This window comes from Prenolepis imparis, unplaced genomic scaffold (assembly GCF_030444845.1).
Source record: "Prenolepis imparis isolate NDT839.2.m4 unplaced genomic scaffold, iyPreImpa1.0 SCAF_12, whole genome shotgun sequence".
Taxonomy (NCBI): Eukaryota; Metazoa; Arthropoda; class Insecta; order Hymenoptera; family Formicidae; genus Prenolepis; species Prenolepis imparis.
In genome coordinates, this window is record NW_028141170.1 from 13,221,158 (window position 1) to 13,242,025 (window position 20,868).

At 29.5% G+C, this 20,868-nt stretch overlaps 1 protein-coding gene across 1 annotated transcript; it reads right to left on the reverse strand.

Annotated features, from left to right (window-relative positions):
* Positions 1-7,365: 7,365 nt before the first annotated feature.
* LOC145944015 (uncharacterized) lies at positions 7,366-15,115 on the reverse strand. The gene is made up of 5 exons (XM_083051942.1): positions 14,677-15,115; positions 10,440-10,718; positions 9,056-9,270; positions 7,916-8,075; positions 7,366-7,475 (listed from the first exon to the last, which is right to left on the reverse strand). Exons 1-5 carry the CDS (start codon positions 15,113-15,115, stop codon positions 7,366-7,368), a joined length of 1,203 nt encoding a protein of 400 aa, XP_082908068.1.
* Between the last annotated feature and the right edge of the window lie 5,753 nt (positions 15,116-20,868).

The following is a 20,868-nucleotide window of genomic DNA, read 5'->3' on the forward strand; positions in this document are numbered from 1 at the left end:
AATTGTTCGTGGAAAGGATTACGAAATAATTTTCGAATCGTGGACTTGTACATGACGAAACTTATGAGAAGTATGTTATAAATCCTAGTAAATGTACAAACCAAAATGTTTATGAGCTCAAGATATTAATTTTTGTTTCTAGGAGAAATAATGTTGCGCAACATAAGCCTGAATCCCAATTTGATCATATAGCAGCGGAATGGCTACGCTTTGCCAAACAAAGAAAACAAAGATTTGATAAGGCCATGGGAAACGAAGAAGATAATCGCATCGATTGAACACATTGGATCTTCACTGGACTCAACTTTATGGGCAGTCTTTAGACAACACGTAACTATCTTATCGTGTAGTAAATAAGATACAATTTTCTTTTTTCTTTTTGTTTATCCTAATAAATAACAGTCCTCAGTCTTCTAAATGCAGATGAAATATATACATAGCATATAATAAGGTCAAGGTCAAGTTTTACAATAGACTTTAATGTAGTAGGGATTTGAAATTGTGATTATAAGTACTAAGTTTTCTTTTGTTTTATCAATGTGCTACAATTTTTTCATCGGATGTATAATGTAATGTAACTTTTATATAATTCATTAAGAAGAATTCTCTGAAAATCTCGCCGATGGGTGCTGGGACTGTCAATTTTTAAATGACAGAGTCCGCACCAACGAGATTTTTAGCCAGTTTAAGCCAGTGGGTGCTGGGACTGTATCCTTTTGGTTACAGAGTCCGCACTGGCTTAAAATTTGAAATATTGACGATTTATCTTTGTAGATCCTTACTCAGACGAATACAATATTAATCAAAGAATTCTCTAAAAATCTCGCCGGTGGGTGCTGAGACTGTCAATTTTTAAATGACAGAGTCCGCACCGACGAGATTTTTAGAGTTTAAGCCAGTGGGTGCTGGGACTGTTTCCTTTTGGATACAGAGTCCGCACTGGCTTAAACTTTGAGATACTGATTTTTCTTCCTAGATATAGACTCATATCTTACTCAGACAAGTGGTGCTACAAGAGCAACACAAAATTTTTCATTAAATTATCAGTTTATATCGGAAAAATGAAAAAATTGTAGTACATTAAAAAAGTAAAATTATATTTGAAAATTGAATATTTAATTTCAAAGTATTATATAAATATGTAATTTGCGTTAGATTGAAACAAACTGCGTCACTGATAATTATCTTTCAGTAATACGATATATTATACTTTATTATTATAAGCAACAGAACATTTTATCTTACTTTTATTTATTCAATGACATTGTGTTTTTTTTAAATATGATGAACTGTAAAAAACATACTGAATGTATATATATATATATAATATTTTTGTATGTATAAGCATACATATATATTTATTTGTTCATTAAAAAAATAAATATTTTTACAATATATATTACATTTAATAAATTTTAACAGTTATACTGTCCTGTAATAAATGCAACTCAGGAATATCTAATTTTTGAATTAATTTTAAGTAAAACTAAACGAAATGTGTATAAATGCATAGAAAGATTTCGTTCAATTTTGCTTTGAATTAAATCAGGAATCTGTTATTCCTGAGATTTGCATTTATTACAGGACAACATAACCGTAACCTAACCTAACTTAACTGTAACCCTCATAGATGTAACTATATAGTAATAAATCAAATAGTATTTACATTACAATTATATATTAATTTTATTTCCACATTATAACATTTATATAACGGTTTCATTTGCACGTTATAACATCTATATAATTTTATACCGCGTTATATTTATGTTATATTATTGCAATAATAGATAAGTGGGAAATTACAATTAACCTGTATGTCACATGCAACGTCCATGTTATATTGCGCGTTACATCCTGTTTTATTTAAGTAATGTAATGGTTATATTTCTGTGTTTGGTGGGTTGTGTATTTTGCGGAAAGAAGGTCCCCACCAAACACAGAAATATAACCATTACATTACTTAAATAAAACAGGATGTAACGCGCAATATAACATGGACGTTGCATGTAACATACAGGTTAATTGTAATTTCTCACTTATCTATTATTGCAATAATATAACATAAATATAACGCAGTATAAAATTGTTATAAAACCATTATATAGATGTTATAACGTGCAAATAAAACCGTTATATAAATAATAATTAGATACTTAAAAAGTCGCTAGTGAAATTTTAAAGTAGGAACGAAGTAAAGTCGACCCAACTAGCCAAAATTATATTTATTCAAAAAACACACAACGTTTCGACCATATGGATGTGGTCCTTATCAAGTGTAATATTCATTAGTAGAGGTGCAGCCAAATTAACGATAACGTCAACTTTTCCATAATGTAGTTATAACATATTTAAATAAACATAACATAAATTCAAGTTTGTCAAACATTTGAAAGAGAGAAAACGATCCTATCGTTATGATGATTCGTCAAAAACTAAATATATAAAACTAAAGATTATATGACGTTTATAATCTTATCATAAATGTTATTGAGATTCTCAGTGTCTTTATGTAGGTTAATTGTATTGCTAACTTTTTTGATAAAAAACATTTCTGCGATTTCTCTCTTTCTAACATGTTTTTCGCTGTGTAATATAACGGGTGATGTCCAATCAAAATCGTGTCCATATGTTAGTCTATGTTTACTTATAACAGAATGATTTGTCGCATGTAATTTTATGTTACTACAGTGTTCTTTCACACGAGTGCGCATATGTCTCTTTGTTTGCCCAATATATGAGGCATTACAATTATTACAATTAATTTTGTATACAACATTAGTTCTATCATTATTGGGTAATGTATCTTTGCCTCGTTTTATTAATGTGTCCAATTTATTGGCTATTTTATAGACGACATTAGCACCGGCATTTTTTAGCGAACGACCAATGCTATCACTCACATCCTTGACATACGGCAACGAAATGTAAGGAGAAATGTTTGAACACCCATCATACGTTTCAAATGTACTGTTATCATCAGTATTTTTTAGAAAATTAATTCTTCTAACTGTATGTTTTTTCCAATGATGCGCATTGGAAAGCAATTATTCAATAAAATTTCCTGCACTATATCAATATTTTTACTATGGAATTTTTTGTCTGATAATAGAATGGCGTGGTCTATGAGGTTGTAACTGGTATTGATTTTGTATTTCAACGGATGGTTAGAAAGAAAGTTTAAATACCTTCCAGACCATGTCGGTTTTTTATACCAATCAGTAATGAGTATATTATTGCTCCGAATGACGCTCGTGTTCAAGAAATTAATCAAAGAATTAATTTCAACTTCGTATGTGAATTTCAACCGTTGATGATAGTTGTTAAATGTCGGTAGCATCTCATCACTTTTTTCACGTGACAAAATGACGAAACTGTCATCAACGTATCTATAATAAACCGGTACGTCAAAATTAAGCAAACTCAAGCAATGCGTCTCTAAATCAGGGGCGTAGCCAGGGGGGGGGGGGGGCAGTGAGGCTTTGCCTGCTCTTGTAACTTTTCTGCCTGCTCTTGAAAAATCTAGCTGTTTATAAATAATTTTATTTATTTTTTATTAAAGTATTCGCAAATTATTTATAATATTTTATTTAATTATTTATAATATTTATTTATAATATAAATTATTCGGAAATTATTTATAATATTTCATTATTTAGAATAATATTATTTCATAATTATCACTCATTATTTTTTTATCATCAGACCGCGACGCGCTTCGTTGGCTGAGTGAGTCTTCTCCTATTACCTTTCTTTTCGGTGTTCTGTGTAGTTCGCGTCGGTTTTTCTTTGTTCTACGTAGCCAGACGCGACCAGCTTTGGCGGCTTTTCGGGCTTTTCTATCGCTGGTTATCTTTGTCACAGTAACTGTGTTCTCTTGATATAAGAGTTTTAAGTATTATTTTATTTTTGCGTAAATTAGTATGTGAAGAAGCGTTTGTAAGACAGGTTCTCCGTAAAACAAATTTGAATTTTATTTAAGTAAGTTATTACTTATTTAAAAATTAAATAAGTTTATAAGAGCAATCACGAAATTACAGGGAATTTTTTACCCTATAATTACTAAAGGATATTCTTCCGAATGGGACACTTCGAGTTCGGAACAGCCCTTTAGCGTACTGAAAGTAGATACCAAAACAACGTAATATATAAAATTTCAGCCGCGGCAAATCATTTTTTCAACAGTTTTTACCTAAAAGTAAAATCTCAATTAAACTCAATAACAGTATTAATACTTTATAATTATCAGTTTGTGTTTTTGGTTAAAGCAGAGAATATTTTATAATTATCAGTTTGTGTTTTTGGTTAAAACAGAGAATACTTTGTAATTATCAGTTTGTGTTTTTGGTTAAAGCAGAGAATTCTCTCCAAGAGCAGGGATAAATAAATATCTGGGTGTTGTCATGAATGGATTATAATCCTTCAGGATTAGGTACATTATATCAATGTTAGGTTTTGAGTGAACTTCGTTTCATCTTGCAAAGTACATGCGTGGATGCAGTGAGTTCCGCCCCCCCCCCCCTACGGGGGGCTCCACGCCATTGGACAGACGCATATCAGAAACGTATGTATACACACACACACACACACACACACACACACACACACACACACACGGGGGGGGTGCAAGGGGGGCCTTCGGCCCCCCTCCCGCACCCTCCCCGTCGGTAGGCAGCGCGTGGATTTTCGCACGTGCGGTGTCCAATTTTTTTAAATAAAATTTTTAAAGAAAATTTTTTTAAATAAAAACATTTGAAAAAATAATTTGCCGCGACTGAAATTTTATATAATACGTTATTTTGGTATCTACTTTCAGTACGCAAAAGGGCTGCCCTCAATTCGAAGTGTCCCATTCGGAAGAACAGCCTTACTAAAAAACAAATATATTTTTTCCATTATTATTTTTGAATAATATGAATTAATATGTTATTTCTTCATAGCTTTAAAAATATTATATTTTGTTGTAAAAAAATGACTGTACAATAAATGAGATAATGGATAGAAAAAAATAATGAAAAATTTATGTATTAAAAAGAATATTAAAGTTTATAATAAAAGTTTTGTAGATAACGGGGTCAAAAAATTCCCGTCATGATTTTAACTAAAATTGGATAAAAATTAAGAATATTTTCCATTTTTAGTTATGGATATTCGTAAATTTTTTTCTAAAAAAAAATTGGTCCAGAACCAGAAGATATAGTCCAGATAAGTCCACAACCATCTACGAGTACATCATCGTTAAATGAGTTAGTGGAGGTAGACGATACTAATGAAGAAAACGTACAAAACTTTTTGATACCCCCAGGAGATTTACCTCGGAAGGGAGAACCAATAAAGCAAATACGTCTACATAATTATCCCAAAAAAAATTCTCGTTCATTTCAAGTTAATTGGTTCTCTAAATTTCAATGGTTGCAATACTCACGTGAGAGAGATGCAGCATTTTGCTATGCTTGTATGCAATTTGAGACACCTGGTAATAAGGAGAAAATATTTACTAAATCAGGATTTCGATCATGGAAACATGCGTTAGATGCAAGAGGTTTTGATGAAATTTAAATTAGCTTTTTCGTTTTTTATTTTCTTCTGATAACTATAGTTATATATAGTACTTAGTAGGTACTACCTACCAATAAAATGGTTTTTTTATGTTCCTAAATATTGTGATATTTTTATAATTATATTTATTTTAAAGATATTATTTTTATTTTAAAGATATTGTTTGGATGGTTTAACTAAATTATTTTCTCTCTTTTGGTTAGTATTATTTAAAATTTATTTAATACTTAAACTAAAAAGTTTTATTTTTTGATTTTTAAATTATGTGTATACTTTTGTCTGCGTATTACTTTTTAATTGTTTAATCCAAAAAATAATTTTAACTGAAATAATAAGTTGAAAAATGTTATAAATGTATGGTCCGTCTTAATTCTTTTCCTGCTCTGTCAATTTTCTTGCCTGCTCTAGCATTTCAATCTGGCTACGCCCCTGCTCTAAATCCTCCATAACAATATCCGCCAAAATCGGTGATAATGGGGAGCCCATTGGACTACCAAATATTTGTTCATAGAAATGTCCGTTAAAACTAAAACTAGTGGAATCCAAAATCAATTCTATTACATATAAAATGTGGGGTAAATTAAATTTCATATTTATCGCAATATCGCTCCAACGTTTTTTTTTTTAATGCCGTCTATAACTAATTCTTTGGGGATGTTTGTAAATAGAGAACTAACATCCAATGAGATCATTAAATCATCCTCATTGATAGGCATGTCTTTAATAATTTTAGCAAATGACCACCCATCTTTAATATGGGACATTGGTTTTTTAATGGAGTTATATATTAAGTTGTGTATGTAACTCGAGACATTGTATAGCGGACTACCAAGTGACGATACAATAATTCTTAATGGGAAACCAGTCTTGTGAATTTTGGGTAGTCCGTAACAACGTGGTACGACTTTTTTTTCCTCTTTTTAGTTACGACTTTTACTTCCTCTAAATGATCAAGTTTGGTCATCTTCCCGGCAACATCGGCAATGCCGAGACATTGCCGCGCACCAGTCCGAAGACCTCATTAAATCATTCAATCGGTAGTAGCGACGGGCGGTGTGTACAAAGGTCGTATAATCTTTAGTTTTATATATTTAGTTTTTGACGAATCATCATAACGATAGGATCGTTTTCTCTCTTTCAAATGTTTGACAAACTTGAATTTATGTTATGTTTATTTAAATATGTTATAATTACATTATGGAAAAGTTGACGTTATCGTTAATTTGGCTGCACCTCTACTAATGAATATTACACTTGATAAGGATCACATCCATATGGTCGAAACGTTGTGTGTTTTTTGAATAAATATAATTTTGGCTAGTTCCCAGACAACATTATGTCGTCTTAAAGACGTCTTAAAGACGTCTTAAAATTTTTAAGACGTCTTACGAAATCGTCAGAAAGACATCTTTTATACGTCTTTAAGCTGTCTTATGCGTCGATTTTCGACGTCTTTAAGACATGTCTTAAAAACGTCTTTAAGACATTATTTTATAGACATCTTTGGAACTTACATTTTTGACATATTTGAGATGTCTTTAAGACGTTCTTAAGAACATCTCAAATACGTTTTAAATACGTCTTAAATACGTCTTAAATATATCAAAAATTTATGTCTTAAAGACGTCTTAAAAATATCAAAAATTTATGTCTTAAAGACGTCTTTATTATTACGATTATAATATACATATACGTTATTATTTTATAATTAAAAATAAAAATTATTTTTATTGAACACAAAATATATATTTTTTATTTTTATAATCACATACATTTCACATAAAAATATTAAAAAATGAAATTTTTTTATTTTTTTGACAAATACGATATTCTATCTCCCGCATGTCTTAGCCATTCTTGAATTACCTTCTGTACTTGGTACAGACTGCATTGCTCCGTAGAACTAGTAACATAATCTGAAATAATTAAAAAAATATATTATTTAATTGTTATACTTAATGGCCCGTATTCAGAACGCGCTTTTAAAGATGTTAGCGCGTTGTTAACCAATAACAGTGCAGTATCGAGCAAACAACGTGCTAACATATCTTTAAAAGCGCGTTTTGAATGCGGGCCTATATATATATATATATTTTAATAACACTTATTTATATACTATAAAATATGTTATTAAAATTTTAAAAAGATAATTATTAAAATTTATTAATTATTAAGATTTAAATATAATAAAATGTATAATAATATTGTTTATATATATTAAAAATTAAAATAAGAAAACAAATTGAAATTCAAAGAAAGAGCAACTAAAAATTTACTGTTAATTATTATTTTCTGACTTTTATTTGTAAATTATTTATATTTATTATTTTTATATATATACTTTATTTTTAATTACCTATAATAATATTGGCAAATGCAGTCTCTTTTATGCCAGTTGACTGTTTCATTCCAGTCCATGTTACTTTTTTGGCGACATTATCATTTATAATATATTTCAATATATTTCTTGTTTTTGTCGCATATGTTTTGCCTCCAATTCTTGCAATTTTATTTTTCTGCAACAAAAAACAGATATTTAAGTGCCACGGCTCTATAACAGTGGGTCCACAATAGGTGATTTAAGCCCTAAGCCTTAAGAAATTGACCAATCACAGTCGAGTTTTCTCCTCATACTTGACTGCGATTGATCAATTTTTTAAGGCTTAGGGCTTAAATCACCTATTGTGGGCCCAGCCTAACGCTGGGTCCACAATAGGTGATTTAAGCTCTAAGCCTTAAGAAATCGCGTAAGCGTAACCAGCGGATCGCCAATCACCGAGTTATTCCGATAGAGCTCGACGAAGGGCTCTATCGGAATAACTCGGTGATTGGCGATCCGCTGGTTACGCTTACGCAAGTTACGCCCCATGTGACGGCACCCTAAGGACTAGTCTACAATAGAGTCGTAAGGTCGTAAACGTAAGAAATTGACCAATTGAAATTCGAGGAGAATAATCGACTGTGATTGGTCAATTTCTTACGTTTACGACCTTACGACTCTATTGTAGACTAGGCTTAAGTCACGTTCACTAGAAGAAGACAGAAACCCAAGTAACTTCATGCTATCTTTTTCCCTCAGGGGGTCGATCATGTAACTTTTCTTTAGAGCGAAAACGTGAAAAGTGAACAATTTCACTATGGAAACCAATGCGTGATTGGCGGAACAGAGCAAAATTTTTCACTTTTCACGTTTTCACTCTAAAGAAAAGTTACATGATCGACCCCCAGGAGAGGATGTTCCCGGCTACTGCCTCATTAAAGTCACTATATATCTAGTGACTTTACTGCCTCATAAGCAGTCTATCTTTTAATATGTCTATGAAGTATGAAGAAGAAGAAAAAGTGCGCAATTGTGCCCGTGGGTTCATGTGCCGTGTGCCATGTGCCGTGTACCGCGTGTGCCGTGTGTGTATTTCTGCAAATTCTGAACAAAATTTTGGAATGTTAATTGTCAGAACTCAAATTTTAAAGCAAGAAGACAAATTAACAAACTTACAAACTGTTTTCTTATTTCTCTATCTTGCTGGAGGTCCTGTTCAAATTTAAAGAAATCTTCTAGAGTCTCTAGCGGAAAAGCAGGTAATAATCTTGCGTCATGTTCTATTATAGTACGTGCATCCTTATTTTCTATTAAATTGATCAAAAAATCTAATTTTTTCTCTGTTCTACGCCATGCTTTTATAATTGTTTTTTGTGTTGCGCGACATGCTTCTATGAAATAGAAAACAAAAATATTAGTATATTTTACAATATATTCTTATAGTAATCAAGAAAAAGACTGATATACAAATATAGAATCCGACAAAAGAAGGGCTAATGAGAGCCAGGCGCGAAAATAAGGCACAATCTTGTTAGAAATCTTCTTTATTTAAATTTGAATGTTTCAGTCCCTGTTCTTTGGACCATCTTCGGCACAGTAGGCAGTGTTGTGCTTAGATGATTTTAAAATTAACTAGATAAAGATGAGATGAAAATATGTAAATGTAAATTAAAAAATGTAAATTATAAAAGTGATATATAAATATATTCATACTTTTATTTATAAGTTTTTTATCGCTTACTGCTGAAGTTCTACTACTTAAGTATTTTTATGTGCTATGACTCTAAACCAAATTATCTGAACATTATTCTAGATAATTTAGTGAAGATAGCACTTTTTTTCATCTAAGATGCAGATATAGATAATACATATTTTTATTATATATATAAAAATAAGATGACGTCAAAATTTTATCTAGATAATTATCTATATAATTTTATTTAGATAACAGCAAATACTGACAATAGGTAACAAAAATTCTTCGCGTTTTGAACTACAATGTCGAAACTTCTTCGGTAAATCCTCTATTTAAAAAGATTAAGGCAAATTGAAATAATTATATATAATATGTAATATGAAAATGATATGAATATAATAGAAAAATTTGGAAAAAAATAACAAATAAATTTTTCTATTATATTTATATATCATTTTCATATTACATTATATAATTATCTCGCATTACATTAATCTTTTTAAATAAATTAATAGAAGATTCATCGAAGAAGTTTGAACGATGAGGTAGTTCAGAATGCGAAGAATTTTTTGTTATCCGTTGCACTAAAGATAGTTAAAAAGAAGAACTGAAACATTCAAATTTAAATAAAGAAGATTTCCAACAACAAGATTGTGCTGTATTTCCATGTCTAACTCTCATTAGACCTTCTTTTGTCGGATTCTATATATATTTTTATTATTTTTATTTTAAAACAGGATTATAAAGAATTTTAAACAGAATTTCAAAAGATTTAAGAATATGCAACATAAATGATGTATCAGCATCTTTATATTTTATACTTGATGCAATATATAAATGAAAGTGAAGTAACAAAATACATACCGCAACAAGTGTGGCACTTATCATGTGTTTCATCATTGACGTCATGACCATCAATAGAATCATTGACATTAGTATTATTGACATTAACATCATTAGAATCACTGGTATAATTGACATCATTAACATCATTATCATTATTAATAACATCATTATCATCATTATCATCATTATCATTAACACGATCATTAATGATATCATGAACATTGTCATTTATTTCCTTAATAAGAACATTGACGTCATTAACATCATTTTGTGATGTATATTCACTATCCGAAATATCTGAAATACAATGTATTCTTTCATTTATTTGCTACTTGGATATATATGTGCTGGGTTTTCCGTAATTTGCAATAAAATTCAAAAATCAAAATGTTATGAGTTCTACAAAAACATAATAAAAAATGTTATTATGTTTTTTTAACCCAAGCAACAGTTTAAAATATAAGTATTTAAAATTAGCCAATCAAACTCTATGGTTAAATAGTCGTTTATCTCTCAGTCACTAATACTGTCATACATATAACTTAGGGACGAAGTTATACTATAGAGTTTGATTGGCCTGTTGTAAATACTTATATTTTTAAAACTATTACTTGGATTCAAAAATCGTAATAAATTTTTTTACTTTGTCTTTTGAGAACTTTTATATAATATATTTTGATTTGTGAACTACTCGACACTCTGTATATATATATATATATATATATATATATATATATAATGTTATAAATGAAAAATATTGTATATTATACCATAAAATTCCTCTTCCTCACAAATTGAAGGAAACAATTTCATACTCTTCATATTTTCTGTAATATATTCCATTAGAAATGTTAATTTATTAAATTTTGTGTTTATTTATATATAAAATCAGAGTTAATATTTTAAAATGAATAACAAAGATCCATATTATACATATACCATTTCGACCCTTTGGAATATGGTTACCATTAGATGCTCGCACGTTAGAAGATGATGCCACATCATTAATACTTTTTGGTAAGTATTCTATAAAAATTACAAATAAAAGAAAGATTATTTAAAATATAAATTATTTAGAATTTACAAATAAAAAAATAAAAAGTATCATGTTTAATTACATTATTATTTATTGTTACAGATATAAAAATGAATAACAAAGATCCATACCATTTCGACCCTTTGGAGTATGATCACTATTAGATGCTCGCATGTTAGAAGAGGATGCCATATCATTAATACCTTTTGGTAAGTATTTTATAAAAATTACAAATAAAAGAAAGATTATTTAAAATATAAATTATTTAGAATTTACAAATAAAAAAATAAAAAGTATCATGTTTAATTACATTATTATTTATTGTTACAGATATAAAAATGAATAACAAAGATTCATACCATTTCGACCCTTTGGAGTATGATCACTATTAGATGCTCGCACGTTAGAAGAGGATGCCACATCATTAATACTTTTTGGTAAGTATTCTATAAAAATTACAAATAAAAGAAAGATTATTTAAAATATAAATTATTTAGAATTTACAATTTAAAAAAATTAAAAATTTAAATAAACAAAAATTATTTAAAATAGAGATAATAAATTTAATTATATATGAAAGTTTTATACAACTATAAACATTTGTTTTCATACAAAATTAATTGCTGTCATTAATTTGAAATATGAATGTATTTTTATATTTAAAATATTTTTTTCTTAACTTTAAGTAATATATTATTTATTGTTTCAGGTTAAAGAAGTCACTACAAGTAAAGAAGAAATATACGTACTGTCCACTTTTCTATTGCTGTATTGTTTACATTCATCAGAGGAAGTTGGGACATATGTGGAAGGAGGCGATGGTATACGATTTGGTTTTTTTCTTGCATGTTCTGTAAAATATATAGTTATATTATTAATAGAAATGTTAACTTCTACTAAAGAATTTAGTAAAAGAATTTAATGTACCATTTTCGCTAGATTCGTCCAATTCATCATAAAAAAGAGGCCTTTTTACAATTCTTTTTTGTAAATTTTTTTCTGAACAATTTAACGTTTTTAATTGTCCTTCTTCCGAAGTGGAAATGTAAATTGCTTCTTTTTCCATTTTTCTAGCTATTCCATATGTTTCTATAAAAAATAATGAATATATTTTATAATTAAGATAAATGTTTTAAACATCTATTTTGTAATATAATTGTTTATAATTACCATATGGTCCCGTGATTCGTCGATAAATGCGCCTAATCCAATTAGTTTTTGGTTGAATATTTTTTGTAATTGCCTTTGTAACATTAATTTCTTTAGGAGGCCATAAAAATGTTTTATCTCCGAAATTTAGCCAAACTTCCGGTATTATTGAGCACCAATCATCAAAAAATATAATATAATACATAATCTGAAAAAATTTTTGTGAAATTGGGTATAATCTAATAAAATTTTTGTGAAAGTATATAATTATTATGTTTAAAATGTTTTTCATCAAATTTAATAAAATCAAAGGACCCAATTTCCAAAAAAATGGGTCCTTTGATTTTATTAAATGTGATAGAAAACATTTTAAATATAATAATCATATAAATATAAAATATCACATAAATATTTATCATATAAATATAATATAAATATTTACTTTTTATACTTATCTTCATCATATTCAATGTTTATACATGTAATTATACAACAATTATACATGTAATAAAGGGATTATGTAATTATAGCCATTATAAAAGACTTGTAAGCCATTATTATCTATTTCTTTTGCAGATATTATCTCCAGATCTAATGTTTCATTATTTGTTATATATATTTTTAGATGTTGGGAATCACAAGGATACATAGGTATTGGTCGAAGATCAAGATATTTACTTCCTACGACAATTGGATTTTCATCTTCTAAACCGAGATATTTTATAGAAAAAACGGATCCATCTTTTAGATAACAACAGTTATCAGGAGGTTTAGTTGTTAGTGTAAAATTTTTGAATTTTATTTTTTTATATGATCTATATAATTGATTTGTATTTTGATATTGTAAGGGGAACTGTTTCCTATCTGGCTTTATAAGTAATGGCTCATCAATGGAACTGTTATAATTAGTTGTACATTTAATTATACGTTCATGGAGCCTGTTATTTAATTGCGATAGCGGTTTTTCTGATTTACGCAACATTTTTTTTATATCTTTCATATAATTTTCAAAGGGAAATGCACTAAATGTATCGAGGGAACCATATGTATTAACATCTTGACAGATATGAATTAGATTATGAACATTAAAAACCATATTATCTTCACCATATAATATTTTTAACGTTTTAACAAAATATATTAATAATTTTTGTGCATATGTATTATTACGCAAGCAATCTTTTGTATGGCATAGAATACGTATAGCTGTGTGTAGAGCACAGAAATGTTTAAAGTAATCTTCTTTTAAATATTTGCGTAAAATTATGGGTCCCAAATATAAAAGAAACATTCTCAGTTCTGTTGCCTTCCATCGATCTAATTCATTTAAACCTCGCGGATGACGGCTAAATTCTATCGGTATAAATTTTCGTAACGTTATTAAATCTACAGATAATGCCTCTATATCTGCTGCACGTAACTGATATATATGGTTTCCTTTAATCCATAAATGTAACATTTTCTTCATTACTCCTAAACATATCAAATGCATGTAGTCCAGTGGAAAAGAATGAATCATATCTATAGATAAATCTTCAAAGGGCGAAACGGAAACATGATGTTCTTCATTTTTGCGATTGCGGAAATCATTATTAGTTCTTAACGGCGCATTTTCATTCAAAAAAACTATTTTGTGATTATAATAATCACCTTCACAACAACATTTTCCGCAACCAAAATATGCATTATGCCCCTTCGTTCCAGTAATAAAAGATTTTGCAGGGGCATCACAAATAACTGCTCTGATTTGTACATAATAATTTTTATCTTTAAAAAAAAAACCTTCCTCTTGCAGAATGCGGTATTCATTACAGAATTCTTGTAAAAAATCACTTGCGTTCGTAGGTTTTTTATAACCGTGATAGGCACCGATTAAAAAAGGTTTTGTTATGAGTTCTGTATTATAGATTTGACCAAGTATAGGCCATAATTGGCTTTGTGAACTTTTTGAAAGAGGAAGGCCATCAATATTTATATTTATTTTAATAACATGATTTATATTTTTAAAATTTTCTAATTTTTCCCGTAATACTTTTTCTAAGCCGTAATGAAAATACTGTCCAGTCCCACATTCACGAAGAACCATGTTTTTAGGTGTGCCTAAAATAGTTCTGGCATCACTCGGCAATTCATGACCTTCTTCTCGTAAAATATTTAATAAGGCCGTTAAGGATGTTTGCGTCACATTGTATTTAGTAGCCCAAATATGCAATCGTTGTTGTAAAGTTTGTTTTTTTGTATTATTATATATTGTACAAAATTCTTCTTCAATTTCTCTAAATTCAATATTATTTTTTGTTTTATCTGCATTTGGTATATCTGGGCTCATTTGATGTAATTCTATTGTATTTGAATTGTCTATTATATTCGAATTGTCTATTGTATTTTGCTTTTTTGGAAGATATTTTGTATTATAAATATTATGCGTATCATTATTTTGTCGTGCAAGCAATAAACGTCGATTTTGTTGACTACGAGATAAATCTCTAAATTTCTTTGTCTTCGGCATTTTATAAATTTTCAAATTCCTTTATACACACGCAAAAGTATTCTAAAAAATAAAAAGAAACTAAAATATTTGATAATATTAATACTAGATAATTTCAATTTTAAATGCAAACATCAATTTGTAACAAAAGCAGAATCCTATGGCATGCCGTTTCCTTTTTAATAGCAAACATTTTATAAAACTAAAAATAAATTTTTATTTTAAATAAATAAATTATTTTAAAAAATTATTAATTTATTATTATTGAGAGAGAGAGAGAGAGAGAGAGAGAGAGAGACATTTTTTAGATGAGATTAAAGGTCCTTGCATAATATCAGACAGGCTGTAGGAACAGGGAATAGAAAATATCCATCAATAAAGAAAGAAAAATAGATATTATTCCTTGCTCCTATTGGTGGATATTTTTTATTCCCTATTTTTATTGTTTGTTGCCTGCCATTGTGCAAGAGCACGTATCAGACTATAGCCGGGATAAAAAAATAATATAATATTCGACATACTTTCCGTAAGATGTAACAGTAAGGTTTCGACCAATCGCGTTGCTTGATTCTTACTGCTACTGTTACGGACGGCCGAATCAAGCAACGCGATTGGTCGAATCCTTACGTTACGGTTAAGTTTATAGTTACGGAAGGTGTGTAGAATGGGCTTACACTGCGTTACGCTGGGTCCACAATAGGTGATTTAAGCCCTAAGCCTTAAGAAATTGACCAATCACAGTCGAGTTTTCTCCTCATACTTGACTGCGATTGATCAATTTCTTAAGGCTTAGGGCTTAAATCACCTATTGTGGACCCAGCGTTATGCAAAAGTCTGTGCTCCGGCCCTATGGATTGAGAATTAAAGATTTAAATTTTTTAAATTGGAATTTATCAAAATAAATAATTTATTGAAATAAAATTAATGGAACTAAACAAAATAAAAGGAACTAAAATTTCCTTGTCTTGTGATTGGTCAAATTTCAATCTTTAATCTGTAATCTCAATCTTCAATGAGTAGTCTGATATGGACTTAAGGGTTTGCACGATTATATTTTGACTACAGTGAGAATGGTGTCTACTTTCGAAGCAGTATAAATATCAGTAAGGAACTGAGCAAATGTTGGCGAATCGATTAGTGAAAGAAATAAAATTAAAACCTATGGATTATATGAGAGAAGAGGCTTGTTTCAAATTCAATTATCTTCTCGATATATTGAAAATAAGTGACATTTTGTAAAAAAAAATTATGAAAGATGGTTGTATGAGAGTTACATTACAAATAATTTATGATCTTACAGATTGGAGCAACAACATAAAAATGAATTGGAAAGTTATTATAGAAAATAAAATAAGTGATAGTCTTTAACCGACACACGTACACAACAATTGCCTGACAATTGTAGGTATTATTGATAAAAGGAAATATTTCCCTGATGAGAAAGAGAAGGAATTACAAGAAATAGGTGACAAAATATATGAATTAATTATTGCGAGTCAACAATTACAGATGTTATATTTGTTAGATTTGTTATCGAAGAATATTTATAATTATCCAATTTTATAAAAATATTTATTATACAGAATGAAGTTGAATTAATAGAATTTAAAAATTGATTTCAGTAAATGATAGTACAAGATAAAAAAGCAAACAACACGCCACATTATCATCGTGATCAAATGCAAGAACAAAATTAAGTATATACTTTACATAAGCAGCTTCAGCTTTTGATGGAAAAGAAAACAACATACAAATATCAAATGACTGATTTAAAACAACAACTCAGTGCAGGTAAATGTGCTAATAACTTATAAGTATTTATAATTAATTTTTATTTCTTTTGAAATTAATTTCAACTAATTGTGAAAAACATGAACTCATTATTTGATATTTTATCTATTTATTATTTAGATTTTTTATCTTGTACCGTCATTTGCTGAAATCAATTTTTAGATTTTATTAATTCAACTTCATTCTGTATAATAAATACAAAAAGTTGTACTCTCTCCTTTATGTCTGCTATAAAAATTATATTAATTATTTGAACAATTTTCTGCTTACAGATTTTAAATACAGAATATATCGCAATATTTATACTGCAACCAAATAAGAAGATAATGGGAGGAGACATATAGGAAAGAGAAGCTATAATTATATAAGAAGGATAAATATAAGAGGATTCCGCATTTTTGGATAAAACGGTAAAAAGCCTAAGGTTTTGCTACAACGAAGTCCTCAATATATAATTCATAATATAATTATCATTAGAATTATTATTATGTGACAACATAAATTTAAAAATGATTAATATTTTAAAATTATTATTATTCAGAAACTGGATCGCGGTGTCATTTTCCCCATTTCAAACGCGTGCTAGCGGCCGAGTGCCGTAAGAAGCAGTACCGTTTACATCGCGCCAGTCTAGCTGTCTAAATAGCAAAGGGCACAGTCGCGTAGAGTATAAAAATATATTTAAATATAAATTTATATATATATATATACTCGTTAAAAAAATTATCGCAACACGTAATTAATATCAAAATTTAGCATAAATTCAAATAAGCGTATCTCCGCGAAAAACTATCGTATTTCAAAAATTTTTTTTTTGTTTTAAAGGGTAAAGTCTCTACTTTAAGGAACTTTCGTTCGATTTTGATTTTATTCTCTCCCCCTTTCTCCATCCCTTTAAAAGGGAGGATGTGTTTTTTTTTTCAAAAAATTGCATAGTTTGACGAATTCTACGGAGTGTACTAAATTTTTTTCGCAAATATCATCATAACTATCGTAAAATATGGACTTTTCTCTACAAATTAAAAAAAAAATTGAATACCGTACGATTTTTTTTCGCGAAGTTACAGCATATCAAAGTTACCTATGCATTTTTGCCTATGTATTCAATTACCGCCAACATTAGCATTATCCGATGGGCACTACGGGGAGGTTGCTGGTCGGATTTTGCCCATCGTGTGTGTGTGTGTGTGTGTGTGTGTGTGTGTGTGTGTGTGTGTGTGTGTGTGTGTGTGTTGAGGCAGGGATATATGTTCGTATTTAAAATAGTGTATTTCTGCCTCGTCTTTGGATGACCTTTTATGGAAAGATGGCTGCATGATTTTGAAAGACTACCAACTAATTTCCAGCAATTGGAAGCAGCCCTACATCGAATATGGTTCGAAACTCTGCAAGCCACAATTAGAGCCTGCATTAATATGCGTGAGCGCCTGCAAGAGGTCAAATGCCCAAGACGAGGCAGAAATATACAATTTTATATACGAACACATATATCCCAGCCCCAACACACACACACACACACACGATGGGCAAAATCCGACCAGCAATCTCCCCGTAGTGCCCATCGGGTAATGCTAATTTTGGCGGTAATTAAATATATAGGCAAAAATGCATAGGTAACTTTGATATGCTGTAACTTCGCGAAAAAAAATCGTACGGTATTCAATTTTTTTTTTAATTTGTAGAGAAAAGTCCATATTTTACGATAGTTATGATGATATTTGCGAAAAAAATTTAGTACACTCCATAGAGTTCGTCAAACAATGCAATTTTTTGAAAAAAAACACGTCCCTCCTTTTAAAGGGATGGAGAAAAGGGGAGAGAATAAAATCAAAATCGAACGAAAGTTCCTTAAAGTAGAGACTTTACCCTTTAAAACAAAAAAAAAATTTTTTGAAATACGACAATTTTTCGCGGAGATATGCTTATTTGAATTTATGCTAAATTTTGATATTAATTACGTGTTGCGATAATTTTTTTGACGAGTGTATATATATATATATATATATAAATTATTTGTTTGATCTATAGAAATTAATGAGTAACGAAATATTGACTATATATATTTTAACATTAGCAATTTAAGTCAATATTTCGTTACTTAATTGTTACAGATCCAACAAATAATTTATATATATATATATATAACAAAATAATATATAATAATAATAATATCAGGGACTGCATCGCAGTGCCATTTTTTCCAAGCACGTGTACTAGCAGCCGAGCGCCTTGAGAAGCAATACCGTCTACGTCTGGCCGCGCCAGTGTAGCGTAGCAAATGGGGCACCGTCGCATAACGTACAAAAATATTTATAATTATATTTATAATGGCACTGTGATGCAGTCTCTGATATTATTATTATTATTTATTATTTTATTATTAAAATTATGTGTCGAGACATTTAATTTATTTTAATAAAAATCGCAATTCTTAACCCAGACAGCAACATATCCAAAATCAGAACATAAGACATCTTTAAGACGTCTTTAAGACATCTTAACATGATATCTAAAAAACATCTTAAAGACATCTTAAAGACGTCTTATGACCCGATTTTAGACGTGTTTCGATTTTGATGCTGTCTGGGAAAATATATTTTTTAAAATTTTTACATAATATATTAATATTTTATTATTTATTATATACATAATATTTTTTATTTCATATAAAAGTAGAACGGCATGTCATTTAATATTTATTAATGAAATATGCGATAATGAAAGTGTATATATTATATATTTAAAAAAATTATATTTAAATAAATATACGTACCTTATGATGATGTACTCTCTTCTTCTCAATTTCGCTATATCGCGCGAATTTGCTCTATATTCTACCGGCTATTCACTTTCCGCCAGTTCGCTGTCTCGATATATATCGATGTCGCTGGGTTGCTATATATCGCTGATATTGTCTTGCCGATTCGATGTCAGCGCAGTTATTGTCTCGCCAATTTTACTGCAGTATCCTGCGCTCTCGTATGTCTTCTGTACGGCAACTCTCGCCATTAAACAAAATTGAATAACGCACAGCGTCGACTGTTAAATATAAGACAATCGACAAATTGTTTCATAGACGTCTTTAAGACGGCCTTAAGATGGCTTAAAGACATCTTTAAGACGTCTTTTCGTAATGCCTTCGTAAAGACGTTTTTTTCCGAAAAAAGGCGGGAAATGCATTATGCACCCCCCGCAGTGTGATGGAAGAGTATGGGATTCTCACCCACTATAAAATCCCTCTATATGCAGTCATCGATGGTCTCTCCTGTTGTGGACTTGGAGTTATCTTTCAGATATCTTGAAGATATCTTTTAGTAATGTCTTAAAGACATCTTAAAAAAGCTATCTTTCAGACGTCTTTTGATAATGTCTTAAAGACGTCTTAAAAAGATATTTTTAAGACGTCTTGAAGACGTCTTTTGATAATGTCTTAAAGACGTCTTAAAAAGATATTTTTAAGACGTTTTGAAGATTTTTTTTGTAATGTCTTAAAAACGTCTTAAAAAATTGTCTTCCAGACGTCTTGAAGACGTCTTTTGATAATGTCTCAAAAATGTCTTAAAAAATTGTCTTTAAGACGTCTATAAGACGTCTTTTGATAATATCTCAAAAATGTCTTAAAAAATTGTCTTTAAGACATCTTTCAAACATCTGTAGGACATGCTTGTTGTCTGGGTTGGGTCGACTTTACTTCGTTCCTACGTTATATAAATGTTATAATGTGGAAATAAAATTAATATATAATTGTAATGTAAATACTATTTGATTTGTTACTATATAGTTACATCTATGAGGGTTACAGTTAAATTAGGTTAGGTTAGGTTACGGTTATGTGATCAACGAGGCACCCAAAGAAAAATTGGAAGGGGAGACATGGGCAACGGTGACCTCCAAAAAAGCTAAGAGGGCCATAGCCTCAGAAGCCAAAAAGGAGGCAACAAAGAAGACTGTAACGGGAAAACAAACATCGTCTTCCCAAACCA